The 14486-nt window shown below is 42.1% G+C and overlaps 1 protein-coding gene across 1 annotated transcript; it reads right to left on the bottom strand.

Moving 5' to 3' along the window:
• Nucleotides 1–2864: 2864 nt before the first annotated feature.
• On the bottom strand, nucleotides 2865–14486 carry Il17rb (interleukin 17 receptor B). Its single transcript, XM_026388640.2, has 11 exons — nucleotides 14427–14486; nucleotides 12391–12415; nucleotides 11491–11631; nucleotides 9961–10088; nucleotides 9468–9594; nucleotides 8644–8691; nucleotides 7031–7173; nucleotides 6632–6697; nucleotides 5619–5718; nucleotides 4563–4661; nucleotides 2865–3427 (listed from the first exon to the last, which is right to left on the bottom strand). The coding sequence occupies exons 1-11, from the start codon at nucleotides 14484–14486 to the stop codon at nucleotides 2865–2867; spliced, it is 1500 nt and encodes a 499-aa protein (XP_026244425.2).

Raw genomic sequence — 14486 nt, 5'->3', positions numbered from 1 at the left:
TGATGACATTGGTTTGAAATTATAATCTTTTGTAGACAGGTCATTTAAGAATAAATATGAACTCTTTAATTGTAGCTCTCTGCCCCTTTCTCAGGGCTTCGCAGTGATATAAAATGTTGCTGTTGAACTTTCTTTTACGGGGCGAAGAACTTTTTGTTGACCTCTGAGCATTGTCAGCCATACCGATGTGACTTGTGAGAAGGGCCCATTTGTGCCATTTCCCTCTTATCTAGCATAGTATAGGTGTCTTGGGTTCTGTGCACATGACTCATGTATTCTTGGAATTCTAAATACAAAAAAAGTAGTTTTGGGGGTTTTTTCAATTTTCTGTGGGATTACAAAAAAATGATAGGAACCCATTCAGTTCTAGATTTCTAGAGACAACGATTTAAGGCTTTACTGGCTAGATGTTGTCATCAGACATGCTGTAGGGTGGGTTAAAGAAAACTGTTATAAGAGCAAGACAACAGCTAAAAGGGACATCTTTCCTTCTTAAAGCTATATAGAAATGATTTGGATAAAATTTAGAGTTGTTAGCTTGTGCTGTATAATATGGTAACTGTCAAGCCCCCAGTTTTCCTTTATTTGAAGAACCAGGTGCAAGCTTTTGGAGATTTCTATGTTCAGTATGACCAGTTGCCCTTAACCTGTGAGCACTCTGGAGCAAAATTAAAATAATATAGTCATTAGCCCTAGTGGTCCAGGCCCTGAGTATGACTTCTTTGAGAAGGTGTCTCAGTGGAGACAGGAGCCAGTAGTACCTGGAACTCAAGAGACCTGGCAGGAGGGAGAGAATGCCTAACCCCAGCTGTTAGGTGCCTGTTCTTGTCACCACTATGACCAGGACTGCAGATGTGGAGAGAGACAAAATCAGGGAAAGGTAAGAGATGGAGGTAAGGATGTAATATAGAAAGAAGTCTAAGGCAGGAAGAAATGTGGTACTGAGGCATTTTGCACAGATAAGCATAACCTGTGTAACTCCATCAGTAGATTAGGAATAGAAGAGTCCACAAATACATCAAAATAATTTTAACTTGCTAATACTATTTGGGATGTATGATTTCAACTTGAAAATTATCTTTTACAAATTTATACAATATTGATTTTGTGTTTCTGGGTTGTTTCAACACAATTTAGTATCAACTGCCTATTTCAGAAGTATATAGTTGTTTCTAATAGTTCTTCACATAACAGCATATCTCTTTTATAATGGGTATATGCTGATTTAGAGGAAGTTGATTACTAGTCCAAGTTTTGATGTGAGCCATATCCATCTCCTCTTACCAGCACTTTGATAGGCATTGTGAAAACTGTCATGACAAATAAATGAGCCTTGCCACATTAAACATACTGCTTCAGCCATTATTACTAAGTATCCGCTTACGAAGCTGGATATGGTGAGTTCTCACTTTATGCTTCTTTATTTGGGTTTTTATTTTATCCTTAAGACAACTATTAGGAGGAGGAAATGGTCTCTTAAGACTGTTCTGCAAATGCACACATTTTAATAGTCATCCATCTGAAATTGACCCCCATTCCAGAGCAGATTCATTTTTACACTGTATAAGTATTCCTGGGAAAATACATCTAATAGAAATGTATTTTTGTGAGCTCTGTATTAAGAAAAAGATGCTTTTAGGAAAGAATTGGAAGACTTTAAATATTTTACCTCTTTATGTTCTATAATGCTGATAGGCTAAAAGTTACCCCTCAATGTTATCTTTTTATAAGTAAGTTGCAATAGTTTACCTAAGTAAAAAAACTAAGAAGTAGTTTTGTTTTAAACATGAAAAATTATGTAATAACAGGAACTGAAAACTCTTGATAGTGATCTCTAATAGGTAACTTTGGGCAAAAGTAGACATTAGGTTTACAGGAGTATAATTTGGTATTCATTTAACAGGCACTTGCACAGGAGTCCAGACATGAATCTAGTTTGGAGAGAGAAGGTCCCAAGCAAGTACCAAACTTTACAGTTGATACAAATTTGGTTGGCTAAGATGGGCCCAGTTTTATTATTCCCAACTTTTACTATCTTAAAGGTAAAGATTTCTGTTGGGCGTGGTGGTGCATGCCTGTAATCCCAGCAGCTTGGGAGTCTGAGACAGGAGAATTTTAAGTTCAAAGCCAGCCTCAGCAAGACCCTGTGTCAAAATATAAAATAAAAAGGACTGGGGATGTGGCTCCAAAAGAATTAAAAAAAAAAAAAAAGGATTTCTGTGTGTAATAGAGGGTTTTTCTCCAAGAAAACTACTGAATTAATGAGAGCTTCTTAAATTTAGTATTCATTAATTGAACCTAGAATGTTACAGAACTAAACACTTCTACCAACAGTTCAAGGCATGGGTTATTCAAGATTGGACTTTTGGTTGGAAGATGGCTTAAGCACAGTATTATCAGAATGATTATAATTTTCAGTTATAACTATCCTTGATTTGATGCTATACAATTGACTTGGCTTTAATTACAAATTTAGTCTCAGTTCGTTAATGTTCTAATAGTGGCATTTGTAAAAATTTTTATCAGCATAACATTTGTTTTATTTTTTTAGTTGTAGATGGACACAGTACCTTTATTTTATTGATTTATTTTTATGTGGTGCTGAGGATGAAACCTAGTGCCTCATGTGTGTGAGGTAAGCTCTCCACCACTGAGCTAAAACCCCAAACGAGCATAACATTTTTAATGACTAATCTATGACCTGTATGTTCAGTTTTGATTCTCTCTATTCTGGTTCTAAAACAAGTGTATATATAGCCATCCCTATCAGTAGCCTGGGTAGTAAATTTCAGGGTCATCACAGAGCTCTCTCCAAAACTGGTTGGGTAGGAAGGCTTTGTAGTCTTGCTCTTCTCTTAGGCGGGCTACAAGGGGGAACAGCTGCTGTGGCAGACTTGTGACCATTTCCCCACTGACATGTGCTGTGTGGCACAGAGAAGTTGTGTTTGGAGAGCCGCGGCATCCTTCATGAGGTGGAACTTAGGGCAGACATGGAGGGCACTGTAGTTGTCTTTGGGATCAGCCCCTCTGAAGCAGACCACTATGTATTTGTGCAGATGAGTCTGGCTACTCAGATCACTGCAGAAAAGATTAAAGGCCAGGGGGAACAGGTCTTGAGAGTTCTCACTGGGGCTGCCCTCGTTGTGGCCACAGGTATCATCGCACATGGTATTGGCATCATTGGAAAGAAGGAAGATTACTTTATCTGCTGCTTTCTTCTGAGTGGTAAGCCACTGAACTGGACCCATCTCAGCTATTTTCTTTTTCTGCCATTTTTCAAGGATCACCTCACTTCTGCAGTTATTTTGAAGAAATTCAGTGAAGTAACAAACTGTGTGATGGAAACATATTTCAGATGGGTGGACCACCAGAACTTTAATGAGGGGCAGTAGCCTTGTAGTAGGAAGGGAAGTGTTCTTGATCTTTTCTGTGAGAGGAGGAAAAGCATTTATTATCTGAACAGTTAACAGCAGGCTTTCGCCCTAGTCTAAATCACCCCCGATAAGTGATCCCTTACTTGAGAAAGAATGTTAGTGGAGCACTGGGACCTAACTGATTTAGTGAGTATGTTGCAGGTATCATTTTAGACATAGCACCTGAAACATACTCACTAAATTAGTCTTCTCGAGCTTTATTTTTTCAAATAAATTCATAGAAATTATTTAGGCTTAGTTACTATCCGATCTATGCACTTCACATCACATTTTGAGTTGGTTTAGCTCTGCGGTAGTTTCTGTGTGTTCCATTAAAGTTAAACCCCTGGAACTTAACTGGAATTCTGCCCTCTACTGGACTATAAAAGAAACTACAACTAATACAGTTCAAGTAGCATTTCCTAAATATAATATATAGCATTTCCTAAATATAAGTCTTCCTGAGGTCACAGTTCTCATAGCTTTCTGAGCATAGAACATGGAATTGATCTTGTTCTACATACAACATTGCATGCAACTCAAAGGGTGCATTTACATTTCCTCTTGTACATGTGGAGGAAAGCTGCAGAGTCTTTATTGGGTGGCTGCGAGCTCTGATTCTATATTAATTCCTTGACTTCTGTTGTCAAGTATCAAGTATTCTAGAGTTTGCAGAGACCTTAGTATACCAGTTGTTCTTAGGTCTTAAAGAACTTTTTAAAAAGTAAGGACTAGCGTAGAACATCTGTCACAGGTGACAGTAGACTTCTAGCCATTTTTTTGCCCATTTCAGTATTTGTAGAAGCCTTCATGGAAAAAATGAAATAGGTGGTAGGTAGTTACCAGATCTCCAAGTTCTCACTCTGCTTTAACCTGGCAGATGTGATCCAGTTGTTAGCATATCAGGCTCTCTAATAGTGCTCTAAGGCATTAAATAAATGTTGTGTTAACCCTGGGAAATGCCAATGAGATGGCCTCTAGAGGAATCTCCTTTTAGAAAGTTGAAAACATGGGGCTTAGGGTGTAACTCTTTGGTAGAGTGCTTGTCTAGCATGCGTGATGTCCTGGGTTTGATCCCCAGCAATGCCACAAAAAAAGTTCAAAATGTGATTTCCTCATAAGAATACCTTTAGGGAATTATAATCTTACCATGCCTCCACATTAGGTAGATCCCAAACACCAGCACCATGGTGGCCACTAGCAGCAACGAGAGAAGCAAAGGCAGCCAGCCTCCTAGCACGCTTCTATCTGGAGAAAACAAAGCTTACCTTCAACAAAATAAAACCAATTTATTGTGTATTTGAAAACAGAGTTTTACTCTCTGTAGAAAGTTTAGATCCCTTTAAAACCAAGGGTCAGATCTGCTTATCAGTGTGTTTTCCCACAGTGTCCAGGTTTCTCATTAGATTCTCCCAGGAGATATGGGACCTGGGGAGTTCTCCAGAGACTCTTGGGTTTCTTGCTTCTTAAACACACACAGAGACATTTTCACTATGGTAACCTGAGCTTACATCAGTTTTGTGTACTTTGAGGAATTAGTGTTATTCTGGGTATATTTGTTATATAAACAGTATACATAGGTGGCATTTTTAAAAGCTGTTTTGTGAAATGGGAAATTATGCCATCCCTTCACAAGAACACCAAGGTTGTCACAGGCTCAGGCACCCTAACACGGAAGTTAGAATTATGAGGCACACAGGTTGTCCTCAGTGTGCTTGGCTGAAATTCTTAAGAATTAACACCTTCTATCTTTTGACCCACCCCAGGCTACTTGCAGGAATACTTGTCCATCTGTAATTAAAAAAATTTTTAAAAACCTGACATCTCTAGAGAGGCAAAACAGTATTTCTGATTTGTTATCCAAATGTTGGCAAAGTGACCACATCAAGTCATAGCCCCACTGAGACTGATGAGAGAATCAGAATGCATGAAATAGACATTCCCTCTTATTCCTAGTCCTTTTACACCATTGACTTTTCAACAGATTCCTGTGGCACTTTGATCATTGTGACCGTTTCATATAGCCTGTAAAGTTTCGAATCTGTATTTGGATTTGGGGGTTTATAGGCCAGCACTGGAATCACTCTGTACCCCAGTTCAGCATACACAGGCAAAGGCCCTCAAGACTCTCTATAGACAGAGTTAATGGAGGCTGTGCCTATGACCTGGGCCTCTGATTACCCAGTGAAATGACCAGGCACTTACTGTTATCTGGAGGAAAGGGGACAACTGTCGTTGGGCAAAGCACCACGGTCCCTTTGCGTCTGATACAGTCGTTGCCACAGGTAGGGAAATATGGAATCAACTGAGGAAAAACCAGAAGTTCAAAGTTCACACTGCACTTCAGACAACCTTAACAGTTTTTCTACTTCCACCATGTCTTCCCCTTTTTTCTGGTTCCAACCCTATCTCTGCACTTGTTATGGACATTTCCCCTTGGTCATACTTGTATAGCAATGCCTAGAAATCCAATCTAATGACTGAACATGGAAATGTCCTTTAAGACTCCTATTGATTTTATTATCTAAAGGGGTTAGGTTATATCCTAATACATATGCAAATATCTCCAGGACAGTGGAGCAGTAAGGCTCATATTAACTTCAGTCAGGGAAGTCCCCTGCCTGGAAAAGTCAATGGTTTCCTAGAAGAGGAGCACAGTCATAATAAGCTGTGAAAGTCTGCTTTCTCTGGCCAGTTTGAGCACTGCCTTCCTATCCCAGAGAATGAAGGACAAAAGCTCCTCCCCTCTCCTCTCCAGGGTGGCTGTGTCCCCACATCCTAAAGTCAACAGTTGCAAGAGATCAGAGAGCATCTATCCAACCAACTTCCATTTCCAGCTGGGTCAACTGAGACCCTGAGAGGACAGGCAGTCACTCTCTAATGTTCATACATACACTGATCTGGAACTCAAACCTTCCAACTTCAAATCCTCTGCAACTTCATTTTGCAGTTAAAACTGAGGCTGGGGGAATAAAATGGTTCTCCCATCTCAGTATTACCATGAGGATCTGTGACAGAAAATGGAAATAAAAGCAATCTGGAAAGTCAACAGGGACTGTCAGCTTCCTGATCTAACCATCATGGATCCCAGTTAACATCACTAGCATCCCGATGCAGGAGTGAATTTGAGAGAAGTGACTCACCCTGTAAAAAAAAAACTCACAAAACGGTGGAACAGTCTTTTAGTGTCCCTTCCCAAAGCACCTCACTAAACTTACCTGAACCACAGCACCTTCGCTTTCCTCAGTCACTAGGATGGCTATCGAAGTTCGCTTTGTTTTGTTCTGGTGCAGGTGAGATGAAGTCATATGAGTGAGCATATCAAAGACTGTCAATGAAGAAGTCATTTCCCAAACTGACTTTTCAATTAATTATGGGAATAAGGATTCATTTCATACTTTTGGTTGGTTTTAGTACTATATCCCAGTATACACAAGGATTTTTTTTAATGTGTCAAATTAATCAAAATAGCCAAGCATATTTGGACAACACATTTCTCTTCTCTCTGAAGAGCTTTCTTCAGGGAATCCTAGTTTCTATGCTTTTTCCTTCAACAAGATAAGGAAGCTGGAGGTTGAGGATGGGGGTGATGATAAGGGAACCAAGGATAGAAGTACCTCAAACACTTGAGAAAACCAAATGCTGGTGCTCTGTTGGATAAGAACCGTGTATCTGTTTCCAAGGGAACTGGTTGTAAAATTCACTTCAACCATCTTCTCATTCTTCTTACAAGCAGTGATGTTGGGATCCCACAGGCTTCCTAAGAGTTGAGAGCAAACCACTGAATGAACTTGCTAACCTTTCCCTTATTAAGTTCCCAAAAGGGCTTTACTAAAAAGAGAAACCCAAGTTCTCAGGCAAACACCAAGATAATGTCTCCACTACACAGTGTGCTTTTTAAACATTGCTTCCAGTGTCAGAGTACCTGCAGTCCAAGAAAGTTTAGAGACCCCATGCCACTGCTTTGCTAAAGAGCAGTAGGAGGCAAAGATTGATTTTTTTTTCACTAGCTTCTGTTCTCAGCTTCTATTTGAATTACGGGCTAAGGCCAGTATTTTCTCCTCAGAATATGAGAAGGAACCACAGGTTGGGATACATGTCTATGATTATGGAGTGAATGAATTTAGGATCAGGAGTACGATGACCTAGATAAGGACACAGTTCTAGGCGCTCCATCCATCACAGCATTGTGCTAGCTTTACTGAATACAAAGAAGGAAGTGCCTCATAGCTTGGAGGATACTCTCACAGGTGAACTGTGTCAGAAAAAGTCAGTTGTTCCATTGATGTGACTTGCAAATAAGGACAAGGTTGATTTCCATGAACATGACATGTGATAGTGTTATCTTCCCCACCTAAGAGACCATTTCAGGCCCTGGCTTGAAACTATCTTTCATTCTAGGACTGATTTCCAGGCCCTTAGACCTTACTCCCCCTAAACCCCAACCACGTTCCTACAAATTTCTCTCTCCATGAGGCAAGAGAGGAAGCCCAGTACTCCATGGCTGTCTCTAGAAAGAACAGCATTTGTAGCTTAGTCTGTTAAAGGGTGAAGGATGCCTAAAAGATAGACACTAATCCCTCCAAATACCACCACTCTTATTAACATCCCAAGACTATACTGCCTGGAAATAAACAAAACTCCCCCAGAAGTTGGGTATTTCCGACTGATTATCCTAAAGAGACTATTCTACAATTCAAGGGGCAGAGTTCTAATAGTCTAGCATGGGAGAGGTGATCCTCTTTGAGAACACAGGTTGAGAGCATACTTCTAGGTTATTACTTCGACTAACACTCCCACCCTAAATGTTTGCTAATCCAAACAGAAAATCCTCAGGTTTCTCACAGCCATAGGTCAGTAGCACTAGTGAGCCTGTGAAAGGACTCAGAGCTCCCTTAGTATCAGGAAAGGCCTTTGATTGGCACCACTATAAGTATGGTTTGGGCTAAAATGTTAGTTTAACCAAGCAGTGGAGGTGGTTTCGTATGACTGTTCTAATACATAAAACTTTACTAAGAATCTTTCCCTGGATAGGCTTTCTGCCCCAGTGGGCAAGTGCTAGCCAGGCATCAGGAGCCCTGGCTGCTGCTGTCTTCATCAAGCAACTTGAATACGTAACTCCCCACTTTGAGCCTTGTTTTTTTCATCTGTAAAAGAATGGATAGAGCTGTGCTGACTCAATTTATAACTATCTTCAAATAGTAAAGAGCAGAGTGCTGTATTTACTTACCTGCCTTGATACACTTTTTTTTGTATTTCATTATGTGGTCTAGGCAGCCTGGGAATATGAATGAAACTTGTTACACTTAGGAAAAGGTATCCGTGCTACTCCCTGTCAACAAGTACAAGCACACGCACACATATCACACCTATAGCAAATTGCCAAAATATTCCAGATACAAGTGAGATGGCAAATCAATGGGACCCTGACATTTTATTCTTGAACAAAAATCATCTGTCCATAGAGTGGTAACCCATCTTAATTTAAATACAAGCTTTATCAAAACAGTTAACAATCCCCAAGAGAACACTTGGAAAGTCACCATGTCTAAAAACATATCTAAAACGGGCCAGGGATGTTGCTCAGTGGTAGAGCATCCCTGGGTTCCATCCCAAGTACTGCAATCAATCAATTACAAAATGATATTTGGTTTCATCAAGGAAGCTGGAAACTACTGTGTAATAAATGGCATGGTACCAGAAACACCGTAGATGGTGGAAGTGTACCTTCACTTTTCCCGTGTATACAGCCCAGCATGAATGACTTGACCTCTTGGTCTCTTCATCTCTAAGATGGGGCTTTCCCAACCCTAGGTTTGTTGGGAGGCTTGGTGAGATGACTCCCATCAAGCACTCAACACACCCATAGAAATGGATTTTTCCTTTCCTTTTACCCGATTTAATCCTCACAGCTCTGTGAGTAAGGAGCAGTTACAACTCTGTATCACGTATGAGGAAACCAAGACCTTGCAAGGCCAAAGCCTCACTTTGACTCTATGAATCAAAGCCAGTGTCCCAGCAAGACAGAATAACTGAGAAGTTGAGAAAGATTACCTGGTGAAGTGAAGTTCACAGACAAAGAAGGGCTGTCTTCATTCATATTTGCATTGGGGATATTATGGGCCCCAATGAGATAGAGCGTGCTCAGCTCCACGGGAAAGCCAACGTAGGAGAATGTCCACTGGAAGGCAGAACAAGGAACAGCATCTATGTGTTGCCCTTTCCATTTTTACTTTCATCCTTTACACTTCTACTGAAACTTGGGTCGTAGCCAATGTTTACTTAGGGATTTGGTGCCAGACAGTCTGCTGGTGTGACTCATACAATCAGAAAAGTGAGATTTTAGAGCCAGGATGTAATTTAAGACCCCTCACTTTGCTGAAAGGGAAACTGAGGCCCAGAAATTCTGACTTGCCTAATGCACAGAAGTGGCCCAAACTGGGACTTGGACTCAAGTGTCCTGTTCTGTGTCACAGCTGCTCATCAGCCTATTTGAGCAGCACATGGTTCATGTTCCCCTATCAGCCACATCCCTCAAAGTGCTTACTTTGCCACCAGAGGGTCTGGTCTGACTCTGGAAGGCCTCCGTGTAGTTGCACCTCACACAGGCATATGACTGGAAGTTGTTTTTGCCTGTCACACAGATCTTGGTGGCCTTCAACAAGCGGATGCTGGCTGCAGAGAGTTGAGACATTTGTTTATTTGTCACTTACTATATGACTGGATGCTAGATACTTTACATGCTTCATTTCAGTCCTTAATCACAATAGCACCAAAAGGTAGGCCTTGCTGTCCCCAGTATACAGATGGAGTCAGTGAGGCTCAGGGAGTTTCAAGCAGCAGTGCCTAGCTTTCACAACTTGGGTGTGAACTCTCAGGATACCTGTGATTAGCTTAACATCTGTTCTATTCTGGATCTCTGAGAGGAACAGGCCTGCATTGGGAACCCCACAAAGACCCTCCAAGAGTATCATCAAGCCATGCATGTCCTGACTGCTTCTTTTTCCACACTGACTCTTCTCCGTGGCATGTCCTTTCCTCCCATTCTTGCCTCTGCAAGTTTGACTCTGGTAAAGTCCAATATGTGTACCACGGCCTATAACAAGGCACACAAAGAGCTCATTTTGCCAGGGATGGGGCAAAGCCTTAGTGTATCATCTCACAAAGGAGTCTTGCCAGGGCCTCCCTCCTGGTCTTCCCTGCCTGCATCCCACTTACATGGGACACAATCCCCTTCAGGGCTTCCTGGTCACTGCCTGTGTCTGCCTCCCAACCTCTCTGAAACCTTATGGGGGGAATAATTGACCTATCTCTCAGTGCCTGGCACTCATGTATTTTTGGCTGCATCAAATTAAACTAATTTATCAGATGGAAACTACAAACATGGGCACTGAGATCCTGGGTGGATCCTGGAATTAGCTCATCTGAAGAACCTGCCAGTTGCCTTGGAGTGTAATCTAAGGGAAATGCCAGAACTTTCACAATATTATTTGGGAAGTAGAAAAGTAGCCTAAGTTTTCCTTAACTGGGGGAGTTATCGCTGATCTTAACCCATCTTCTTCCATATGGAAATATACCATGTCATCAGTGTACCACGTAATGACTTTGCACATTCATGCAGCCAGTTTGGGTTAAGAAAACCCCTGGAGTGCCCCTCATGCTTCATTTCAGTCATCCCACCCCCAAAGTAACCACCATCCCAACTTCTAACTTTGCCCACTACATTCATTTTGCCCTTTTTTAGAAAGCATCATAGTTGTAGGCATGCATATAGACATCAGTGCATAAACTCTTCATAACCTGGCTTCTTATGTTTGTGACACCTATATTATGTATAGTAACAGATCATTTATTCCTATTGCTGTCTTGGATTCCATTTTTCCATTGGACATTTAAGTCCTTTGGGTTCTTACAAATAGTGCTGCTGGGAACATCTTAACCAGTGGCTTTTGATGCATGCATGTATGTATTTCTGTTGGGTATGCCTAGGAGCAGGATTAATGGGTCATCCTGCCTGCACACTTCTGGTTCATTAGACACTTCAGGATTTATCTTTGATTTGCATCAGCAAACCTACCATCTGCTCGGAGTATCCAGCTTATGTTCATCAAAATTGAATAGTCCTCTGTTGCAGCACTGGTTTTAGCAAGTTCCACACGGAGGTCCCTCAAGTCCCCTGGGGTCAGATTGTGTTGGACCATCCACTCTGGAGACGGCCCTGGGAAAAGGCAAGATTTCCCATTGACACTCCTCTTCCCTGCTGAGTCTGATATCATCTCCTGTAACCAAATCACCCTGCTCCATCCCCCATTCACAATTCATTAACTCTTCCTGCTAATCAGGCCAAACATTTCTGGGTGCTGGCCAATTTATAGCTGAGGTGATGCTGAACTGAGATTAATGCTTTCAGCCTTCTGGCCTCAAACTACACATCCCCTGGGACTACTTTAGGTGCCCCTCTCCATGTGTGGACATGCTTAGTGTATTGCCATGTTCATTAGGGTCAGTCCTGCCATCCCTGTGCTTTAGCATAGGACTTCAGCCAGTTGGCATATACCACCACACGTACCCACCTCCTAGCCTTTGCTGCTGCAGCTGCTCTCTCTCCTCCAGTTTATCCTCCCTATTCACATTTTCTGGGCAGAGGCCCACCCATTTTTCAGTGTTATACTCTCAAGCATTTATTCTACTAATATTTGCTACCTGGTCCTAGTTATAAGTGATCTCCCTCTCCAGCACTTGATCTCTCTTTGCAGGGAAGCAGGCATTGCTTTCTGTCTTGCATGCTGTGCCCCCTGACTGTTCAGGAGGCCAACCCATCTCAAACACCTCAGTATTCCCCCAGAGTTCTATGTTAAGAACTTCAAACACATCAGCTAACAGGCTCATCCTTTACCTGATCTCCAAAGACCCACTGCCTGAATTCAGGCCTTCTTTGAGTATAATGTCCCAAATAACCATTCCCTAAGGCACCTACCAGTTTCAGAGCCACACTGAATATTCTGCAAGAGAAAAAGAAACCAAGTGTCATGTTGAAGCCAGTAAACCACAACCCTTCCTTTACCAAACCAGACAACACACTATCTTTTTTGTTAAATGCCTACATAAGTGACAAACTTTCAAAGTAAAAATGAGCTGCTTGTGCTTCACAGCTAGGGGAAACTAAGCTATGATTGGACCATGGATTTGGCCATCAGTATGCCTGCTCCTCAAGCTGACCCATCAGTTCACTTGAAGACCAGGAGTGAGTCTCTGGGCATTAGCCTTCTCTGCCTCTAGCCAGGGATGACTCTGGACCATCATCATGAGGTCCCTTCACATTCCAATGCTTAACTCCCAGTTTTCAGGATGGTCTGGAGTATATGAGTTTCCCCATGGTCAGGATTGGCTGCACTAAGAAGATGAGCAGAAGAAAGCATTGAATGCAGTCCACAATACCTTCCTCAGGTTTTTTTCACATATTTCTCTTCTAATACAGAAGGACTAGAGCTATTTAGAAAACCATAAACAACTGTCACTTCATCCTGTTGTCTTTTTTAAAGAGCTTTCAAAAAAGCAAATATGTATCATCAATGTCCAAGAAAGGTCAGTGAGAAACCCTTTGAAGTTAACTGTTTTTTTCTTAAGAAATATTTAAAAAATTTGGTTTTGGCATTACATACTCAACCTAAAACATTTAACTCTCAGGAGCAAGTTCCAATGATGAATGAAACTCAATGTGATAAATTCACCAGGTCTGGAATCCAATCCCTCTAAACCTCCACATTTCCAACACCTTGTAAAACAGAAGACAAGAAGACTTTTGAGGGTTTGAGTAATTTGGGTTTAGGTGAAGTTGTCAATCATCCCTTTGTCTTTGTGAAACTGAACTCTGGAAGGATACCATCAGACGTTCTTTTTAAACAAATAAGCCACCATACTGGAAACTGAAGTCTTGTCAAAGAGCTGGTGACGCAAGTGTTAGGAAGAAGCAAAGCAATAGCTCTAAACTTGACAGAGTTAATACTGTAGACCTTACAGTAACTGCCACAAAGGCAACGAATTCTTGCTGCAGCGGCGAATGTCAAGAGGACCTCAGAACAAAGAGGCAATGGTAGTAGCAGAAGGCATCAGGACACAACGGATGGGTGTCCATAACCATGAATAAGTAACAACCATACTTTTAGGCTATTTGCTATGCTAACAGTTCAGAGATTGGTTTTGAATATATGTTGGGGGCTTTAGCAACCCAGAAGATTCCTTCAATCTTCAAGACACTGGGGAAAGGGAATCACAAATCAAAAAGGGGAAAATAATGAAAGAAAGGAAAAAAGAAAAAGCTGGTAGCAGGGTGTGGTGGTTTATGCTTGTAATCCCAGAGACTTAGGAGGCTGATGTAGGAGGATCACAAGTTCCAGGCCAGTCTCCGCAACATAGCCAGACCCTGTCTCAAAATAATTTTTTTTTTCAAGGGGAGGAACTGGGGATGCTGGGGATGTAGCTCAACATCCCTGGGTTCAATTCCCAGTATCAAGAAAATGGGGGGGGGGGCGGGGGAGCAGGCCTGTGGTAATGGAGAAGCAGTTCTTGTGCCCCCACAGGTGAGCAGATGGCCAACATAAATGGGCGCCTACTCATCAGCAGAGAGGCTCTTTGCTGCTGCTTTGCAGGTTATGGAATACATGTTAAGCAACCAGGATGAGTTAGGTACTTACTCCTGCACGTCCCCTCCCCCTTTTAATCAATGAGGATAACGGAGCATAAAAGACTGAATTAAGAACCCATGATGGCATTTGTGACCCGGTCGGTCGGGATTCCCACGCCCCTGACCCAAGCAGCCTGACACCCAGCGCTGGCGGGGCTAAAAACAGCCGGCTGATGGGGGTCTGAGGCTCATCGAGGCTACTCCAGGTAGTGCAGACCTGTCCACCCGACAGAGTGGTCATCTTTAGCAGCGTGGGCTAGCAGCCCCGACGCCGTCAGGGTCCAGGCTCAAGAGACAGTCTAGGGAAAGGGATGTGGGCAGGGGCTTACCGGCTCTCCGGGCATGGCGCTCCAGCATAGCGCGGCCAGGCTCAGCAGCACAAGCAACAT

The sequence above is a fragment of the Urocitellus parryii genome, chromosome 3 (genome assembly GCF_045843805.1).
Source record: "Urocitellus parryii isolate mUroPar1 chromosome 3, mUroPar1.hap1, whole genome shotgun sequence".
NCBI classification, from domain to species: Eukaryota; Metazoa; Chordata; class Mammalia; order Rodentia; family Sciuridae; genus Urocitellus; species Urocitellus parryii.
This window is presented reverse-complemented; position numbering and strand designations above follow the sequence as displayed.

What these genes read in the sequence shown, in the direction of transcription:
- Il17rb (XM_026388640.2), bottom strand. Translation starts at nt 14,486, where the DNA reads ATGTTGCTTGTGCTGCTGAGCCTGGCCGCGCTATGCTGGAGCGCCATG. An exon ending in GCGCCATGCCCGGAGAGCCG is followed by an intron (nt 12,416 to 14,426) that starts GTAAGCCCCTGC and finishes TTTCTCTTGCAG; the next exon opens with AATATTCAGTGTGGCTCTGA. An exon ending in CTACCTAATGTGGAGGCATG is followed by an intron (nt 3,428 to 4,562) that starts GTAAGATTATAA and finishes CTCCTCTCACAG; the next exon opens with AAAAGATCAAGAACACTTCC.